The sequence below is a fragment of the Lonchura striata genome, chromosome 4, assembly GCF_050655825.1.
Source record: "Lonchura striata isolate lonStrDom1 chromosome 4, ASM5065582v1, whole genome shotgun sequence".
Lineage (NCBI taxonomy): Eukaryota > Metazoa > Chordata > Aves > Passeriformes > Estrildidae > Lonchura > Lonchura striata.
Genome location: NC_140706.1, coordinates 11,007,469 through 11,028,710, shown reverse-complemented (window position 1 = coordinate 11,028,710; position 21,242 = coordinate 11,007,469). Strand labels below are relative to the sequence as shown.

The window sequence follows — 21,242 nt, the reverse complement described above, 5'->3', positions numbered from 1 at the left end:
CAAAAAAAGTGTGACTTTTTCCAGTGTAATATCAGCTGTCACTGATGAGGTCATTCAAACAGACCTCTAATACCTCTAGACACCACACACCATGGTCATTTGTCATTCTTATCCATGAGTTCTTCATCAGTTTGCATTTTCCACCACTGTACAGCTGTAACTTCTGAGAGTGGGAGCAACATTTCCTGCAGCTTTGTAAATATTACATGTTTTCTCATGCAGGCTACAAGATGATTTAATGCAGAAACAGTCAATCAAGCAGGCAGGCATCTTAGCAGGGCAATGCAGCCAGTCTACACATGGGATTCTCTCTCCTGGACATTCCTGCAGCTGCCCTGGATGCTGGACACACAGCCTCATTCCATGTGCTATCTTTGGTGGATGAGGTGAGGCAGGACAAACTGCATTGCTGAGTAGCATTGAAATAAATGCACCACAGGGAGGAATCAACAATAAGATAAATGCATTCCCAGAATCATCACCCTGCCCATAAACATCAGGAGTCATGGCACAAAACTCTCCTCCAAGGCTGAAAGCAGATTGATCAGAACTGAATACCAGTTTTAATTTGCTAAATACTAACACATTAACTGTATTATTTCATCCATTAATTAAAAAGTCTAAGTCCTATTTGCCTAACCTGCTTTTTCTCCTTTTATATAGTGAAACGTATATTCAGCTCTGTTCTGTTCTAAAGCTCTTCTCACATAACATGGCAAATCCATATTACAAAGCAACTTATGCTTCTTAACTAACAAATAAAGGCCAGAAACAAAACAAAAACAGATACCAGAAGAATGCCAGAAAATTGATGGAAACCCTTGAAAGGTGATAAAATGAATTATGGCATTTAAATAATAAGAGAAAACCCTCAAACCAATGTGGGCAAACTTAGCAAAATGATTATTAAGGAGTCCAAGAGCCTTGACACCAAGCAGGAGTTTATCCATACCTCTGACACTCTCCTGTGCCAGCTGAGAGACTGACAGGTGGCTGACAGATGCTACCCTGCTACCTCGTTAATACTGTGACTTTTTCCTCATTTTATCCAGATCTGCCAGAAGCACAACAAACTCCTTCTTATCTCTTGCAGACAGACAGGGGCAATGCAGCTTCTACAATGCATTCATCATCTTCCTCTGCTTGGGGGTGAGAAAAAAACCCTCTGTACTGCCTAAATTTGGGATCAGCAAATCGGTTCAGTGACCACATGCTGCATTTGCTGGTGACCTGGCATCATCTAAATACAGATGGCCTATAAAACCAAAAATTGGATGTACAATTCTGTCTTAGTCTCTCTGCAGAATTCATCCTTTCTCATAGCAAATTTGTTAAAAATAAAGAGGGCTTGGACTTCATCAAGATGATAATATAGAGCAAATACCAGAATGTTACCAAGGCTTCATGTGGGATACAAGACTCCTGAATAACAATCAGGTGCTTTTTTCCTGAGCTAGGTCTGAAAAACTGATTTAAGTGAAATTTGCCATAAGAACAGCTGGCTTTAAAAGAACTTAAAAGATGCATGTATGCGCTGTGCTCTGCTTTAAATACTAATCCCTTCTGAATAAATGGCCAAAATATTTTTGCTGTTTAGGAAAATGCAGTATGCTTATTTTGCTTGCTGTTCAGTTTTGTATAGAACACAATTATTGAGCTGAACATTTAGTCCTGTCTAATTCATTAAAGATTGCCTCAGTTATTAATAGTATGTACTCAATCTCATGGAATTTAAAAAAATACCAGTATAACTAACAGATAGTGACCTTTTTCTTTCTAGTATTTCCTCTAAAGAAGAGTAGAAATAGTTACAGTAACACATCTGGAACCAGACACATGTTCATGTTTCTAGACTGGGCTTCAAGGATTAATAAATGTCATTTGACACACTGGTTAATAATGGAGTAAGCAGATTGTTCAGCAAACATCAGTTAACATTTATGTACTTGTACATTTAAAACAAATTAGATCTTTGCAGCTTCCAGATAGGTTTTTAAATAAGCAAGGAGCTACAGAAGGGGTGTTGTATCAGATAATTCCCTTTTCCTGTAACCATCCTTCTGCTATTCATGTGACAATTTTAGATCACCGGGCACCAACATGGAGCAAACCAAGTCATTCCCCCAAAAAAATTGAAAAGCACAGAGGGTCACACTGGAATTTCAAGATCACAGCCCAACACAAGAGAACCTGGACAGATGTGGCCACGGTGCACCCTACTGCACACATTAGAGAGCTGGAAGAGAGAAAAGTTCTGAGTTTCTTTGCAAATGTTCATTCTCCATTGTTCTCCCAAAGTGCTCTTCCTCCTGACATCCCAAATCTATAGTGAACTCCAATATAGATATAAACAGTTTTATAGCCATTGAAAACATTCTCCAGTTTGGGGACTTAGGATGTTTATAATCTTACAGTAAGGAGTCAGGGATTTCACAGTAAATCATTTAAGCATGGATTGGGTTGTAAAATATTCTTATGAAGGTTCCAGGATCATTAAGTCACACACCATTGCTAATGCCCCACTCATAGAAGCAGCAGTCACACTTACCTTTGCAAACAAAGCATTTAATATGGAAATATTTGTTCTGAACTCTCAAAACTTCTCCTTTGCATGGTTTTCCACAGGTATTGCAGAGAATTGCAGTACTGGATGGCTTTTCCAACTGGCTATGTACAGCCTGTGGTTGTGAAACTGCAGGGGAAAACAAAAAGCAGAGCATTTTAAAGACCGTAGGTGCATCTTCTGTAAGATCTACAAGCAATGGCAATTAACACCTAAGACAAATCAGTTCAAGAAGATTAAAATTTAAACTTCTGGGATTGGACAGCACAGGAGAAAAGATCGCCAAAAGGAGTAGAGCCAAGCCAACCCTGTTATTTCATAACTTTGAAAGCTTTTGACTGAACACACTTCAAAGATAAATTAGAATTCCTTACAGAAGAAAGAATCCACGTGATCAAGTTTTGGGAGCCTCCACCTGAGTTTCAAAAAATGCTTTGTCATACTTTCTCTTCAAGAAATCAAAGAATATAGATAAAAGCTAAAGGTTTTTATTCAAAATATCTTTAATGGGACTTGATAACTCCTACATTATGAGCTACTGATCTTTAAAGTTCATAGTAAATGCTTTTTTTTTAAAACTGATTTTAAGGCAGAAATACAGCTGTAGATGTTTTAAATGCTTCTGAACCACTGACATCCCTGTAAATAGTACATATATCTGACCATTAAACAAAGTTTTCTGTCATTTTGTAAGGAAACCACAATTCCAAGAGGTTAGGTTAATCTAGGTTGGTGAAAATTAAGTGAATTAAAAACTTGCTGCCATCTTGTGATGTAAATTAGAAATTGCATTTATTGTGCTGCTGATAACACAAGTTGGCATCTCAACGTGTTATGGGGAACAGGTGAGATACGACCTTATATTGCAGTCCTGCTACAGCACTTGCATCAATATTTTATCACAGTGTACTTAGGAGTCAAGAGAGGAAACATCAAGGCAGTTAATTATAAAGGAGCTGTACTGTAACTCAACACATCTGGCTTTTTCCCTGTGGGAAGAACTAATAACAGGAAAGCATATAAAGCATTTCAAGTAAATTACTTATTTAATGACATTTTTTCTTCTGTAATGTGGCACGCTTACTCAAAGGCTGGATTGCTTATTTCAAAGGGATTTTGTTTAAATTTTAGCTACAAAAAAACCTCACCAACCAAGCAATCAGCCAGTGAAGATGGAACAACCTCTCATACACCAATATGCTTAAGCAAAAAAAGATCGTTCCCCATCCACTGAGTTGAAGGAGTCAGTATTTCAGTAAGATGCTAAGCTTCCCTCCCACACACTCTTCCAGGGGACTTACTGCAAGTTTTACCCAAAACACCACTTTCTACTCCTGCAACTGAAGTGGCTTAGGGTTTATTTTAACCCAGAAGATACATGGGCTTGAGCATCTCACAACATTATTCACACCCATTAGCATTTTGCCTTGTCTGCTAAAATTACACATTCTGTGATGGTCAAAAAGTTCTGCTCAAGGTATTGTGAACTTTGGAGCAATTACTGAAGGCCTGGTTATAATTAAGGACATCTCTAATAAAAACAATGTAAGCATGACAGGCAACTGGAAGTTTATAGAAAGGCAGATGCCCACACTTGCACAGAGCAAGTAGTACAGATCGCTCAGGCTACGATGAGGGTCTGACTTTTCCTCAAATAGAAACAGAGGAAACTTTGAACTTTGCAATACTTCATTTCTGACACAAGAATCTCTCTGTACTGTAACCTGCCCAAAACAAACGGCCCACCCTGAAACCAAAACAAAGTATTTTCCTGAGTTAGTTACTAGAGTAGCGGCTAAAAGTGCAACTATAAATAGAGGTTTGTTCTTTCCAGATTTGCTAACAAGCATCAAATTCATAGCACAAAACTCATTAAAGACTTGACTTAAAAGGAGCTGACCATAGCCAGAACATTTGGGCCTAAACAGTTGCATTTGAAATGCAAAATTCTGACTCGAACAATTAAACAACTGACTTTTCTTCACACTCAACATTCCCATGTTTCAGCCTTTCAGAACAGCATCTCTCCAGAGGCATCTGTGCCTGGCCAGGGTAGAAAGCTGCCAGCTCATGCTGTGGTGTGTCCCACAGGGCAGAGAAACCCAGCTCAGGGTTTTTTTGTTTCTGGCAATGGTTGCAATCTGAAAATGTGACAGAAAATGGAAAAATTTGGTTTCCATTATGTATTCGGTGCTCAGTGTCCAGAGCTATAGGGCAGGACTTCACACATTTCTTTCCCTTTGGTTCTCTAAATTAACGTTTGGAATTAAAAACAGTAGTTCAGCTACAAAAGAAATTAAGAAAGGAAAATAAATATTTAGGTTTGGTTTTTTTTTTTTTTAATTCTTCTTTGAAATTTCTTTTGGGATTTTTTTGTATTAATGTTTCTTGATGTTAACACAGATCATATTTAAAATACTCATGGCAGACAAAGAAGTAGTTATTTTTCTTTTCTCTCAGTTCAGAGCTGAGATACTAAGTATTTCATACAAAACAAAAAAAAGTCCCCAATGGGACTACAGTGCCTCTGAGATCTTTACAAAGAGGTCTTTCTGAAGACATTTTAAAACACTTACTCCTCCATCTAGCACAACAAAATCATATAATTAATCACATATTAGTTTGTATTTTAAGACATTGACATGTAATATAGTTTAGGTTTAAATTTCAACTGCTGACTAATTTTGAGAAACTAATTCCATTAGGGAACTTACGTTTCAAGCTATGTTTAAGGAGATAAGTTTACATGGCAATTTTCAGCATTTCACCTTTATGCCTTTATGTATCAAAATCAGTCTTCAAAGCAGCAGAAGAAACAATCAACATATTTAATAAATGAAATAATGAATTACTGATGGAATATAATGATCTGAGACTACTCATCAGATCATAACTAAAGAGTTCATTTAAAATTAAATTCTTCCGTTATACCCTGATTTGTAGAAATTTCCTTCTTAACTTTAAGCTACTTTTTCTAAACAAAAATACAAATGAATACCTGATTCTCTAAATTTGCCTTTCTCCCAGACTACATTCTGCTCCTCATTAATCCTGAAACCCTAAAAGGATCCCACAGCACTCACTTTTTGACAAGGACAAAAACTGGCAAGGAATGAACGAGCGGCTTCCACAGGACTTCTTTGTGCAAGACTTGTCTGCTGGGGACATTACTGCCAGTATTCTTGCCAACTGTCCTGTGCTCACACATCTCTGATGTCAAGACTCAGTCTGTCTCCACCAGGCTACACAGTAGATAATTCTTCTTAGTTCTGGACCAAGCAAGACACATTAACCAGCATCAGTTTGCTGAAGAATTGCCAGATAAGATACACTCAGACTCACTGTTACACTGCTTGTTCTAGATGTGCACTTGCTGCATGTACCACAGGGAAGGAGGGACAGTGGCATTGCTTATTATCAAAGCTGCATTACACATCTTATGGCCACTGTGAAGTGATGTTTTCAGTGTGCTTATAAATTTTGCAGATTCACAGAATATCCTGAGTTATAGAAGGGACTGACAGGGATCATCAAGTACAACTCTTAGTCCTACAGAGAATCATCCCTAAAAATCACATTATTTGCCTGAGAGCTTTGCCAAACTTTACCCATTCATATGAGCATTAGTCGCATTTGATGACCTCAAACTCATCTCTTTAGGGAAATTTCAGACAAAAGTTTTAAGCCTTTTATAAAGGTGAAAAAAGGTTTGTATACAATATATTGGTTTTCAACATTAAAAAGAAAGCAGAGCATCTTGCTTTTGGAAGTATTTGGATCAAAGTCTGCAGCCTGACCTCGGTGAACACTGTGACAGGTACATTGAATCCATGAAAATCCACAGCTTGTGGTAAAAACCCTATCCCTTTGGCTAAGCCCAGGTCCTTTGTCATTGCTAGACTAAGCAGGATTTAACAGCTCTGGGGACTGGGATAAGGTGGCAGAGATAAGGAAAATATTTGGGTGAGACAGGAACACTTTGGAAGCAGAACAAGACAAGCTAATGGCAGTGACAGAAGTGAGAGGATCCACAAGTCCGTGGCCATGCTCTCTGCTCAGGAGCCTGGGATAGAAAATGTCACCTCCTCTCTGCTGCGAGCAAACTGCCGAGGGCAATCAAACTCTTAGCAAAAGAGTCAAGAGTCTAGGATTGGTCTATGCAGAAGATGACAAACCCCTTTGCTATCAGGCTCTCCAACAGCTAAATGAGAAATCTTCATGGCAGATTACACACCTGATGAAGAAACATGTCCAGAAACTGCAGAATTTGATACAGTCCTAATGCTTTTTCCTGTTTGTTGTGTTTTGTTTCAACTCTGCACAGGAACCTTCAGAAGCCATTTCTGAGCTTGGAAAGTACAGAAAATTAAGAAGTGTCATACTTACGAATGCATGTTTAATCTGGAATCAAACCTCAACTATAAAGTTTAATAATAAAGACTTCCACCTTCTTTGTTTATTATACAGACATAATTAAGGCCACATTGAACTCTGTTCTAAAAAATCAGTTTAATAGATTTACTGCTCTTGGTGATTAAAGAAGCCCAAAATTATAAAGTGCAAAATGACACAATTTGATATTATAATCTCAGAATCCTTGAATGATTTGGGTTGGAAGGGACTTTAAAGGTCACCTAATTCCAACCTTCCTGAATTGGCGGGAACATCTTCCTCTACAGTACATTGCTCAAAGCCCCATCCAACCTGTCCTTCTGTGATGCTGACATTTTAAAGAGTACTGTGATCTAAAGAAAGATGTAACTTGAGTAGAGATATAAGAGTCATATGAAAAGAAATTTTATTCCTAATATTTGCAAACCCCTCCAATTACCTCTCAATGCAGGGAAAGTGGTAATTCCTCACCAAGGCTCCTGGAAGGATCAAGCAGAACCAGAGCCCAGAGGCAATAATTAAAGGAAAAACAAAGGGCCTGAGGGGTGGGGGGTGCCTTCCCTGTCCTTTCTGTGGGTTGTTCTGGGGCTTTTATTATAGTATTCTGGAGGCTGGGATAAAAAACTGCAGGCCTTTCATTTCAGGCTCATACAAATAAAGTATCACTGGTCTGCAACAGCAACCCTCCATCAGCAGAAAAGATACAACAATTTTCTTTAGCAATTATCAGCACTCCAGGCTCCTCTATAAATCCACCACTTTTTGCCTTATGAGATGAAAACATATTTTTGAGTGGAAAAAATATTAGACGTCAATATTTAAAACTGTAATTATAAGCTGTTTAGTTAATAATAATGTTCAGCTTTTTCAACAAAGGCAAAAGCCACATTCTAACTCTGAACCAAAACCACACAGCAATGGTAAGAGAGGTTACTCTGCAAGAAGGAATTACCAGCAAATTATCTTTGTGTTGACACTGCAACCTTTCATCTCTAGCTACAGGTGGTTACTGAAAAACCAAAATAAACAACTGAGACTCAAATGCCATTTACTCACTAAGTATTTGAGAAACAGGACAAAATTATTGATTGCTGATATGCTGTATCAAGTGACTTGGGGAGGGTGAGGTTCACAGCAGCCCAGAGGGGAATTAAATTTGCAATCTTCCTGGAGCAGGATTAAAGAAGACGCACACAAGTACTGCAGGAATTAGAGACTGGAATTTAAGTTGTTATTTTAACAAACCCTTCTTGTGTCAACTGAGTCAAAGCACTCAGGGCTGAATTTAAAACCATCCAGATGAAAACAAAGGAAAAAAGCATTTAAGTGTTTCTATATATCCCAGTGAAGCGTTATTCCCAGTGCAGACCTGGCCCCTGCTCTCTCCATGTCTGTGTTTAAAATCCAGTGATGAGGAGCTGTTCTGAAGTGCAGATAACACAGAAATACATAATACAGTAATACATACAGTGATCAGAGAGCTACATGGGTGTCAGCTGTACATTTAATTTAGATAAGGGGGGTTGTTCTGCTTTTTTTTCTCATAAAACCCAGTGATTCATTATGGAGGCTTGAGGGGGCCTGAGACCCCATTGGTCCTTTCCATAAAAAAGATGAGAAGAAGAGTAATTGTGTAATGGGAATTTCACAAGCTCTTCCCATCCATCCCGCCAATCCCACTCAGCAGTGGCCAAGAGCCATTCCCTGGTCCCAGCCCTGCCTAAGAAGCAGACATGTCAGATCTTTTGGAAGAGAATATTAAATAATTGGTGGTAACCTAGTTTTCCCTATTTCTCAATTAGCCCCTTGTGTTAAATGGCTTTACAAATGTGTTTCCCTGCTTTACGGTGCCTTCTCAAAAAAATGCCCTGCTCCTCCGTATGTCTCACAAGAAACCAGAAGATCAGGAAGATAAAGGGAAAAAAGTTTTGCTGTCAGTGTCCATATTATGTGGTCCCTCGAGCCATCCAGCTGGCCACACAAAGGACTGAAGTGTCCCCAGGCCAGCACACAAACTCACTCTCTTTCCAACAGTGTTTTTGTGCACCAAGAGGGTCTGGGCATGCCCTCAGAAGTGCTCACTGCTCTTTCCAAGACCTTTGTGGTGGTTCCTACAGCAAAATTCTGTCACTTATCTCTTTAGTTCCTGTATTATAAGAGAAAATATTCACCAAGTTTGATAAATCTCTACATCAATTATGTCTTAATTCTTTCATATTGTCCAAAAACACAAGCAAAATGCTTCAAGAACTGTGCTCTTTTTTGAAATGTGCACCTGCTTCTACTACATACAAGCAACCACTCCTACTGGGCTTTTCCAAGGCTTGACTTTTCCAGCACTTCCTACTCATCACCATCAAAGCAGAAACCCACAGCTGATACAGGCCAGGCACACAGCACAGCTGAGCTGACCTCTGCTTTTACCACCAATTTCAGAGTTTATGGGACCAGGGACAAAAGAGGGGGATTATCCAACAGGATGTGAATAAACCATGCACAAGAGGTGTAACGCAGCTCGAGTATTCACACAAGATTTTCAAATCTCACCATATGCTCTGTGCTAAATTCACATCACATAAACAAACCCAGCATAAGCTAACCTCGTGCCCTCATTATTATAATAAAATATTTACTGAATTCAAACACAGTTCATAAAATTCTCTGCTGAGTTGGAGTAACTGTTACTGCAGTATTGAAAAGGCGATTTTTGTACAGGTTTAGGCAGATTGCAATGAGATAGGATATAGAAACAATATGCCAAGATATCTGCATAAAGAAATAGGGGCTTTTCCCCCATTATAGTCTAATATAAACTCTGAAGTCAATTTCCATTTAAAAAAGCGAGGAAAGTGCCACGGGGGTGGCACCACTGCCCGGATGGACCGGCTGCACGACGTGCCAGCCAGCCGGGTATCGCGCCAGGTGGTGCTGGGCACCTGGGGAGAAGGGCTGTGAGAACTAACACTCGTCATAAATTAGAAATACGGGCTGAGGTAACCCGTATTTAGATGCCCCCCAAACACAGCGGGCCCTTGCCCCTGGTGCAGGAGGGCTCGGCACTGATGGCAGAAGGAGATGATGAAAGCAGAGAGATGCTCCCACTGTGCGGTACCTGGCAGCCAAAAATCCCTGCCCTGACTGCTCAGATGGAGTTGGAATGTGTATCACTGGAATAACAGTGATGTGTGGAGCTATTTAAAGCACTGCATGGGAACAGAATGAGCACTTCTATAAGTACTCCGACTTCAGGAATCTATATGGTGAGGACACCACTGCCCTGGGCCATGCCAGACATGGTCTATAACTTTAAATAGCCCTCAGCTGACATGGCCCGAGACCCAGAGCACAGATCTGAAGATCCCAGGTTCTATACACTGAACCAAAGCTATGAACTACTCAATTAAAAAAAAAAAAAATCTATATGCATTATCTTGCAGCAATACCTTTTGACACTAAACTCTTACGGTCAGCTTTTTATTTTGTTCATTATTGTTGTGCTGCCTGCTTGAAGCCAAATCCATCCTCACACTCTTTTGGATCACCATCAGCCATCCTGGCTGAGCTCTCCAGATATTTGCAGGATTTGGCCTACTTAGTTTTTCCCAGCGGCTACTTCAGCTTGGCAAAAGCACAAAAGGCACTTTGCTAAATAGCAACACTCTGAAGGCACGTAAATTAATAGGCAAGAAAAGTGAAAGGGCTTTCACTGCTAACACAGCCTTTCCCTCTGCTTGCCAGGCTCCCAAGGCTAAATGCTTGGTAACTTGCATTTTAACACTGAATGATCACAGTGCAGTCACACAGTGGGCTGATTTGTATTTACAATTCGAGGTGTGATCCCTGAGCCTCCCCTGCAGTCTCACCACTTGGCTACAGCAAAGGAGAAATCACACTCGAGGAGCTCAGGTTTTCCTGATGTTTCTGAGAAACTCCATCACCACTCATGGGCTTCACAGGCACAAAGCACGAGGCCATTGTCCTTCATTAGCGTGATGGGCTAACTCATGATGGGCATGACAAGGGACAACAGAGGCAGCAGCACAGGCGAGAGATCACAGACCTCCTGCTGCAAATGATCCAGAAAACTGTGTAGCTTTAACCTGATTTCTCAAATCAACACAGACCAAACACCTGTAAATCCACTGTTTTAACAGTAGTAACAGCACACTGCCCTTGCTACAGAAAAGGACAGGACACGTGGCTCCTCTTAAAATCTCAAGCGAAGTCCTGGTAGCCACAGCAGTGCTCTCACCCCTCCTGTTTCAGGTTTCCTTTTTCCAAGGTTACATTACCCAGGTCAGCGCCATCACCAACATCTTTGCAAACAGCCACCAGACAGCAAGGAATTTAGGCCACTCTGAAATGGATTAGCTGGCTGCAAAATCCTTATAACCTGTGGTACCATGAATTATAAAGGACACTGTAAAAAGATTTCAGACCTGTTCCTAATTAACTCACACTTTTTTCCTGTACTCACTGCCCTCTTCCCAAGTGTAATCTGAAGTGAATGTCAGTAGTAACTGGACTGGTTATAGTTTAGTTTTAGGTAGCTCCTGCAAGGAATAAAGAGTTAGACTTGATGATCCTCATGGGTTCCTTTCAGTTTGAGATATTCCAATAGGATTCTAGGAATATGACTCTAGGAAGGTGACAGTACATAGTCAAACCCCATTTCTGTTCTTCACTGCAATTCACTAGGCTAATTTTGAACTTTTTTCAGTCAATCTCTGAAAATATTTTGGAACAATTATTTCATTAAATGTAGAAGAATGTAGAGCTTGTTCTTCACTATAAAATATGGAAGTATTTTCTAACTAAGAATTTTTTTTAAAATCATAGCTATAACACCACCTGAGATTCAGGGACTTGGCAATATACAACAGGTATGAACCTGTTAGCTTGCAGCAACTCATATATTGCTTGGGATTAGCATACTGGTTTAAATTTTAGGTTGTCCTGTGTGGAGTCAGGAGCTGGACTCAACAATCCCCATGGGTTCCTTCCAACACAGAAGCCTTTATGATTTTATAAAACTAAGTTCCAGGATTTTCAATTGCTCAACAAGTTTCTACCCAATCATATATATGTCTGTTTAATAGCAAATGGGGACTCTATAGAGTCCAATCGCAATACAAATTAAGATATTATTTTTTCATAAACAATCTCTAATTATTGAATTTTACTTTGAAAATGCTAGAATATACAAGAAATCATATTTCACTAATCTTCTCAGTACATTTTAAGATATATTTTCTTCTCAGTTGCTAGAACCAGTTGCAGTGCTGCTTCATCTTATTTTTGCTTTTGGTAGTTTTGATCCAGGTTAGTGATATTTTGGATTTCCTACTGGGGATGATAACAAAGAAAGAGATGCACTGCCCTTTTCTCTGTGGTGACAGTGACAGGACCCCAGGGAATGCTGTTGACACAAATGGAAGTTGTGTCAGAGGAAGTTTAGGTTGGATATCAGAAGAAGCTTCTTCACCCAGAGAGTGGCTGGGCACTGGAACATCTCCCCAGGGAAGGGGTCACAGCACCAGCCTGGCAGAGCTCAAGAAGTGTTTAGACAATCCTCTGGGGCACATGGTGTGATTCCTGGGGATGGTGCTATGCAGGGCTAAGACTTGAAACTTTGAGGATCCTTGTGTATCCTTTCCAACTCAGGATACTCTATTACATGAAATTAAATATACTTCTATATATATTGATACTGATTTCGGTAATATTTTATCTCTAGGACAAAAATAAAATTAAGTAATAGATGGTTCCTCCTAATTATCACAATTTATTAATTCAACTGATGTATTCCTAGCAGTTGGAACTACTGCTGAATGGCCCATGTCCCCAAGCATTCATGATAGAAACAAAAAAAGGACAAACCCATGACAGAAGTGAAAATGAGCAGGAAAAGGGTAAATTGGGTAAATGGTGCCTCTACAGCTAAACTAATGTTTTCCAGCTTTCTACCCAGCCTCTCTTGCATTAATCCCATTTCTGCTGGGAATGGACTTGCAAAACCACCCAACTCTGCCCCCAGTGACCTGTTGCATGCCACCAAAACCTGTCCTGCTCATAAAAAGCCTGAGTTTAAACTTCTGGTTCTCAAACACCTCCATCCTCAAGTCCATGCATGAGATAACACTTCTCATTAACTGCACTGCAATGAGCCACGTACACGGTCACCTTTAATTGAAACACGTGCAAGCAGGTCAGAGACAGTGGGCTCTTGTACAAGGCACTGAAGTAAAGAACCTGCTCTAGCAGGGAGCTTGGACTAGATGAACTCCAGAGGCCACTTCCAACCTTAACCACTCTGTGACTCTGTGAATCCTGCATATTCATGAAGCAGGAAAAATCAGAGGATTTTTCCTGAGGATCCACTCTGAGCTCTGATGGAGAGCAGGCAACTGTGTTTGCTCCAGAGGTAACTGGGTCACGAGTCCTGCTCTGCTCCTTGCTATCTCTTGGGAATAAAGAGTTCCTTCAGCCCTGAAATCCATGATGACAGCCCTTGACTGCTGGCCAGCAAGTTGGATGAATGAAAGCAGAACTTCTCCCACTCCCATCTCCTCTTTCCAAGGGGGACCTCTCTATGGCAGACCTAGATCCAGACCAAAGCTGTCATTAGACCCCTGTGGTCCTCCAGCTAGAATGAAAGCACCATCTAATATTCTTCAGAAAACTGTGCACCCAAAATAGTGAGCAGAAATCAAACACAAACCCTACAAAGCCTTTAGCAGAGATTTTATAATGGCAAACAGTGGTGCATCAAACCTAAAAACACGGTGCAAGAAAATGCTTTGAGAATGGAAAAAAGCAATTATCAAATCATAAGGTGTGAGGACACCCAGAATGCAGTCTGTAAAGTGGCCCAGGTCAGAGGATACAGGGATAGGGTCTGGTTAGCAGCAGAGAGACAACGAGAGGCACAGCGATGGTCCTGCAGGTCACACATCTTCAGGAAAGAACCTGCCACCCCAGGACTCGGCTGACATTATGGAACTCACAGGGACTGCCAGTAAAATGGAGCAGACCTCAGATAAGGAAAGATCTGCTGAGGTAGAGGTTATAGGCTACAATTTAGCTCAGAGAAAACCTGTCATCTAATAAGGATATGGCAAGCAATTAACAAAAGGTTAATAAAAGGTTTCTAAAAGGTCAGGCACTACAAGGGACTTTTCACAGAAAGGACTTCAAAAAGCAAGAGGGAAACTCTATACCCAGTGGTGAGCTAGGATAATGGGATGTATTGTATTAAGGGAAGGCATACTGGCTGCAACAGAAAAGGTACTGTAACAAGAACCACCCAGGAAAAAAAACAGAATTTTATGGAAGGGAAATCAAAGAAGCAGAAGAAGGCAATAAACATCAGTTGGTGTGGCCAAAAATTGCACGTGGTAGGCATGAGAACTAAAAAAACTCATATATTTGAATACAGGAGGATTTAAACTACAGTGGGATTTTGGCATTTAAGGGATCGTGAGTGGTGCAAGAAAGATAACGGGCTCTGCAAAGACGCCAAGATCATTTTTGGGTGTTTCTTTTGGGACTAAATGAATGCATGGAGAAGGCTTTAAAGGGAAGATTCTTCTGTGTGGGCTGATGCTACATGCACATAAAGAGAGAGAGATTGCTAAATTTTAATTTATCATTGTTTTATATATAAAATTACCATTTAAATTGTCTGGATTTTTAATCAATGGAAATTTCAAGTGCTTAAATAGAGAGTAAAGATAGAGTCTGTCTAAAGAATTAGACGGACTTAAAGGGCCTTCACTGCACTGCTCTTTTCTGGAAAGCTACATAGACATTGCCATAATTCTTCGATCACCAGCTACCTTACAAAGTTATCAAATGAAGGTGTGGGTGCATGCTATCCAGGAAAAAAAAAAAAGATTCAACCTTTCATGTATTTTAATTAGAATGAATAAATTTAACTTGAAGATTTCTTACAAAAAAAAAAAAAAAGTACACATCCCACCCCCATCATTCCCCCCAAAATGGGATATTTTGAGAGTTAAGAGGCCTGGTCTATGCCTAAGAGAACTCATGTGCCTGAAATGCCACACACATAAGTCCAATGCTGTAAAGCTGGAAACTCCTCCTCAACACATCCAAAGGCAGGGCAAGCTGATTTTTCACTTCCCATTTCCCAACTGTCCATGGCCAACTGTGGGAAAGCACCTTTGGCTTCCACATGTAGTGGAAAGAGCTATGTGTGCTTGTTTATAGCTCATGTCCTTTGTGAGTGTGGGTACCGAGGGCTTTACTCGGTGTCACCCAGCAGAGCTGAGAAGTTTCCATCTGTTTTCCAAGAAACAACAACTCTGTGACCAAAGAGACCTCTCTGAACCCTTGTCCCATTTGTTGGATACACTCATCCCACAAGCCTGGGATGCCTTTCCATAAGCCCTGCAGCTCTGTCCAGCCATGGTGATGGCACAACCAGGACCATTTAGAGATGGCCATGCAGAGACCACCCTGTGCAAAAAAAGCTGACTGTCATCTTCAGATTAGGACCACCTGAACAAGTGACAAAATGAGTTTTACACCAATAGATCCAGTAGGGAACCATGGCTGCAAATTCCTCTTCCTCAGAGGCTCCAGCAGCTGCAAGTCCAACCCTGGTGTTTGCACAGATAGCTCTGCTCAGGTTTGCAAAGGAGAGAGACGTTGAAAATCATATTTAGGATCTGGACTTCAAATCCCAAGTGAAAAGCCCTGAAGAAGAAATCTGCCCCAGAGGGGTGTGGGGGTTGCAGACACATCCTCATCTGCAGCACTCTTGTGTCCTGTCACACACACGCAGCTCCCAGCACTTTAATCCTTGCCTTCAGCCCACAGGGACCATGCCAGAGAACATTCTTTTGCCACTTTCCAAATCCCATTCTCTGTGAAGGGATGTAGCTGCAAAGCAGCAGGTCATATCCAAATCCTACCTAAATGCATTCATTTTGGTTGATGATCACTGAGGAATTTGTCAACAACGTGATGTTTTCAAAGTAAAAAAAGAAGCCATCATTGGAAATGTGATGCTGTTACACTTAACCCTGCTCCCAATAAAGTCCACCAGTAAAATCATTATTGATCTGGGTCAAAAACTTTCACCAGCATTTATTTCTTAATTCTGTCAAGTTTTGATCTCAGCAGTTAGCTCATCACAAGCAGAAAGTTCAGCCTTTCCCCTGCTTTCCTGAGGTTACAATTTCCCATTCGTAACATCTGAAATGCAATTATGTTTCTGAGATTTAATACCAAGACACAAAGAAGATCTTTTTTTTTCTTGAAGCGTGTCTAAATTAATTGATATTCTTTATTGCTCAGTTCCACTGTAAGCAGCTCCAAAATCTTAAGAATCAACTAAAAAAAAAAATCACTTGACTCTATATCTACTACTGTTCTGCATCTCCCTGGCTGCCTGATGATCACTTTTAGCACCTCCACCAGTTACCCAAACCATATTTCTGCCAGTCCCCTCATCTTTAGAGCAATCTTTTTTAGAGAGCCGTGACCCAACACCAGAACCTGTGACTGTGGTGCTATTTCCTGCCCCCAGGTCTGTAGCACCCCCGCTCTGCATCACTCTTCACTCTGACATCTGCTCCATCTGTATCCTCTGAAGCGGGAGGGGGACAAGCACATTCCCTGGCTTGGAAATGAGCAAATGTTTGCAACTGGGGAAAAACAGTGTAGAAGGAATTTCCACGGCTCATTTGTCTTTCCATTCCCTGGTACAAACAGTAATACTAACAACAATGATGTCTGTTTGTTACAGCAACACCAAAAAGCAAAAGCAAGATAAAATAATATAAAAGCAATAGTTCATTTTGCTAGCCAAGACACAATATATCACCCCCAATCATTAATTAATATAATTTACTTTAGACTAGCACTATATGAAATACATTTCTAAAAGAATTACAATTAATAACTTAAGGACCTCTGCAAAGGTTCTTTCCTTTTTATGTTGTAGTCTACAGCATAAAAAATGTCTAAAATAGTTACTCTGAAACATAAAACTGAACTGCTTTTATTTCCTCTGCTTAACTTGGCATTAGAAAGGGATTAGCTCTTGTTTTATTGCAATCATGGAGTTAATTCAAATACACATAGATATTGATGTTACTGAAGTTCTGGTGCTAAAGTCACACTACCTCACACAGTGCAAATTAGTTATCTTTGGGGAATTTTTCACAGTGTAAGAATTTCTTCTTAGATTCAGTTACACCCATACAAATCTAATTCTGTTTCATCCCCTTTAGACAAACCAGCATGTTGCCTCCCTTTTCACATTCAGGCTACACAAATTCTGCAATTATCTCTTGACACCACACTCATAGCAGAAATGTGTTACATTCACACCAACACGACCCCAGAGCCTTCAGCTACAGTACTACTTCTTGCACAGTTCTGCAACTAACAGTTCTATTATCAACCAGAACATTTTTGAGGTATCTATACAAAATGCTTTTAGACCAAGTTTTGAGTTCCCTGATTTGCAAACAACGCCTCATTTAGACACAAAATGAGCTTCAGCTCAAAATAAATATTTTGTTCTGAAGCTCTATATTCACCTTTTACACACAGAAGGGGAAGCAGCAACATTATCTGACGAAATCATGCCTTATATGTAAAAAGAAAAATACTGTACAGCACTTTTCCCAGGTAATATAGAGAAATACAATTCAGTGAAGGACAGATGAAAATCCAATGCCAAATTCCACACTAACCTCTCTCCCCTGATTTCAACAGGGTTGAAACATGAAGTATCTTTATTGTGTCAAGTGAACAGCAGTATGGTCAGGAGATCCAGAAGCACACTATTCCCCATCCAGCCACTGAAGCTGGTTAATTCCTCACACTCTACGCAAAACATACAATTAATCTAAAATTGTAGCCAAGACCTGGTGAACACCAAGAACATTTATTTCCCTCCGTCTCAGGAGAAGCCTTTATCTCTGTCCCTAACCGAGAAAAGCCTAGCAAGTCTCTGCAATGTGGAGCTTGACAGCCCCCTGGGCAGATGTTAGGTCACTCCTCCTCCCCCCCCAACAAGGGCAAGGAAACCAGGAGCTTCATCTGGGCTGCAAGCTGCTCAATTGCCAATAATCCCACCAATTCCAGCCTTTAATAACAACCCACTAAGAGGGCAGTGACGCAGGACGCTGTCCCGTGGCCTACGTGCCCCCGGTGAGATTTGGGCTGTTGTGCCATCACGGACACGGCCGCTCAAGGACCCAGCTCGGGCCACGACCCCTTCCAGCACATCCCCTGCTTGCTGCCTGCCCAGCTCTGAGCTGTTTGCACCCACAGCCCTCCCACCTTCAGTCTCCCTTCCACTGCCCCACACGGGATGGTCGCTCACACATGGGTTTGGTCTTTGGGGAGTTGGCTTTACGTAGAAACAGGACAAATTATGCATAGCCAAATCTGGGGGACCATGGGGTGCAGGGATGTGTCCACACACAGCCAGCAAGGAGCCCAACAAACCCATGCAGCCCCACCAAACTCACACACAGTTTGAGAACAGACGATAAGCTATGGCCATGAGGCGCTGGGCTCATCCAGAGCAGGACAATACCCAATGACCAATCTATTTGCAACCATTTACTTCTAATTTAGCTTGATTTTCCCACAAATGCTCCTTTCTGACTGCCCTTAGCATCTCATTTTCCCAACTTCAATCCTTCTCCTGGACATCTCCCTTCTCCTGGGCACAGAATGTTTCTTCAAACATTCCTTCCACCATGTTGCTGGAGGAAGCAAGTCTCCCTCCCAGGGCTTTGACACCTGGGAGCTCTGTTCACCCTTCCCCACTGCTGACCATGTACCAAAGGAGCATCAGAGCAGAGCCTGGTGCTGCTCTACTCCCAGAGCACCACAGAAAAATAACCATTTTAATTAAAGAGAAGCCCAACTTTAGTTTAATGCAACACACAGAAAGAACAAGTGATCCATGCTATCACAGCAACATTTCCAGCATTTATTTCCAAAACAGAAGATAAACAAAGAGTCAGTCCAAATACTCCTGAAGTAAATGATGACTCAGATGCTAAATATCCTTTCTACCACATCCCACTTCTCTCTATCATTTGGAGTGACAGCCCTCCTCTCACTGAATTAAAGAAGGACAATTCTGCTTTGTAATGAATGGAATCAACATTCTCTCCTGTGTGACTTGTTTTTCGGCACTGCTAAGCACTGTCATTATCTGAACTTTAAAACGCCTTCATTTTGTGTTTCTGTAGAAACAGACCTGAATTTCAAAAAATTATTTTGCTTTTTGTGGTGCTCTCTTAAAATACAGATGTGATTTATGCACTGAGCGAGGTACCTAAGAAAAACATAACCTAATAAAATGACACTGACCAAGCTGAAAGCAGTGAGTATTAATTTCATATTCAAAGCACAATATGCAACTCGATGAAAAGACGGATGGGTTCCTCAGAGTGTAAAAATGATATGATGCAATTGAATTTTCTCAGCAATAGAGTTTCTTACATAAGAACTAGGAAAAGGACATAGTACGGGCTAACATGTTAAGTAAGCACAGAACTAGGAACAATTCCTTAATGCAATCCAATCCTTACCGTTGTAATAATTTTAGCTACGACTGTCACTGAGGCTGTGGAAAATGTGACATCTTATGGAAAAGCTTCTCTCTACTGACAACCAAGTAGCTCACCCAACCAATAAGACCTTAGATGCCAAAAGCAGAAAACTCTGAATTAGCCACCATGACTTGCAGAAATCCTTAATTTGACCTAACTTCCAGACTCAGTCATTCTGACAACATTTTTCATGCTGTCAATCACAAGTCAATCCCAACTCTTTAAGTGACTCTGTTAGTAACGTTTGCTGTATCACTAAGCATTAGAAATTCCGCTGTCTCAATTTTCTTCCAAAGCTGAGCTGAAACAGAGTTGAAAACTCTGCTCTGAATTTCAGTCTGGCACAGAACAACAACTTCCACTTGCGCTCCAAGCCGTACAAGCTTGATGGCCCCCATCATGTCACAGGTTCCCTGTCTGACACCCTGCTAGAGCCCAGGGCAGACAGGTTTTAACGCCTTGCACTGCACCACTGAGCTGATAACAGCAACGCTTTCGGGCACCTTCATATTTCCACAGCACTGTGAATAAGGCTAACATGGCATCTTTTCCAATGGCAGCTGTAATCTTCAAAACAACAAGTTTTCAATTCTTCTCTCTATGAAAATATGAGCTTTATACAAATAGAGAGATCAGGTAACACTTCAGCCTTCCATTGTTTGCTAGAGATTGCTGAAATGCTACTGCCAATAGCAATGCAAATTTTATCAGAAGAGTTAGTAACTCCCAAACAAAATCATTCAGTGTTCCCACTGTACATGAAACAATCTGCAAATGTATTTTATTCAAAGCAAAGATATAATATTTAATGGTTTAAGCATTTCTCTTGGGCAAAAATTAACAGTGTGTGGTATTGCATAACAAAAATGAAACATCTTTAATCTCCAGCTTTTAAATTAGGCCCTAGAAGAAGAAATTATCTTTCTGATTGTTTTCAAAATGTTACAAACTCTTACTTCAAGATGCTGATTATGCAAGTTAAGGATATAACCAAATATTAAAAAAAATGTACAAACTGAATCTTTAATGTAGACTAACATCAAAACCTTACAGACTAAGTCAAAAACAAAGGAAGAAGAAAAACAAAGAAAAAAGAACAAATCTACCTCTTTTAGGGGAATATTTGTAAAACAACAGAAAACCCCTGTATACAAATACCTGGGAACTGCTAGCTAACACAGATGTAGTCCTGAGGAAAGAAAAGGACTCGGGGAAATTCAAACCCCACCAACTACTGTTTTCTATAGTCAGAGAATAATAATGGGTTCTCTAAGAGTGGAGAAATAGCAGGAGATCTCTGCCTGATCTTAGGCCCTGCTATTCATACAAAATAGGCCTTTCTTAATATTATTTTCTTGAGAAAATGTAATTTTGCAAGGAACACGTGCTGTCAATTCTTCCTCTTAACCAAAATAATAAAAAGTGCCCCAAAGACTAGCCAACCATTTGGAAAAAAAATGAGTAATACTGTGTCATTCTACAATTGTCATCTAAAAAATAAAGAATTTTTAGGATAAATATTCTTTTGCAAGATAGCATCATGGAGGTTTTCTATACACACAGCAATAACATTATCTTGATTTAGAAATACACCACTAACACAAGGCCATTCAGTATGGCTCTTCAGAAAGCAGCAGAATCCCTGCACCTCTAGTTCAATAATATTTTCTGCTGCA

At 40.4% G+C, this 21,242-nt stretch overlaps 1 protein-coding gene across 15 annotated transcripts in view; it reads right to left on the bottom strand.

The window, feature by feature from the left end:
* ABLIM2 (actin binding LIM protein family member 2) overlaps positions 1 to 21,242 on the bottom strand; it is a 127,238-nt gene that overhangs the window by 89,388 nt on the left and 16,608 nt on the right. For all 15 annotated transcript variants that reach the window (XM_021550652.3, XM_085578511.1, XM_021550655.3 and 12 more), the window contains exon 2: positions 2,549 to 2,692. In XM_021550652.3, coding sequence (XP_021406327.2) covers positions 2,549 to 2,692 — 144 coding nt within the window. The remainder of the gene's footprint in view (positions 1 to 2,548; positions 2,693 to 21,242) is intronic.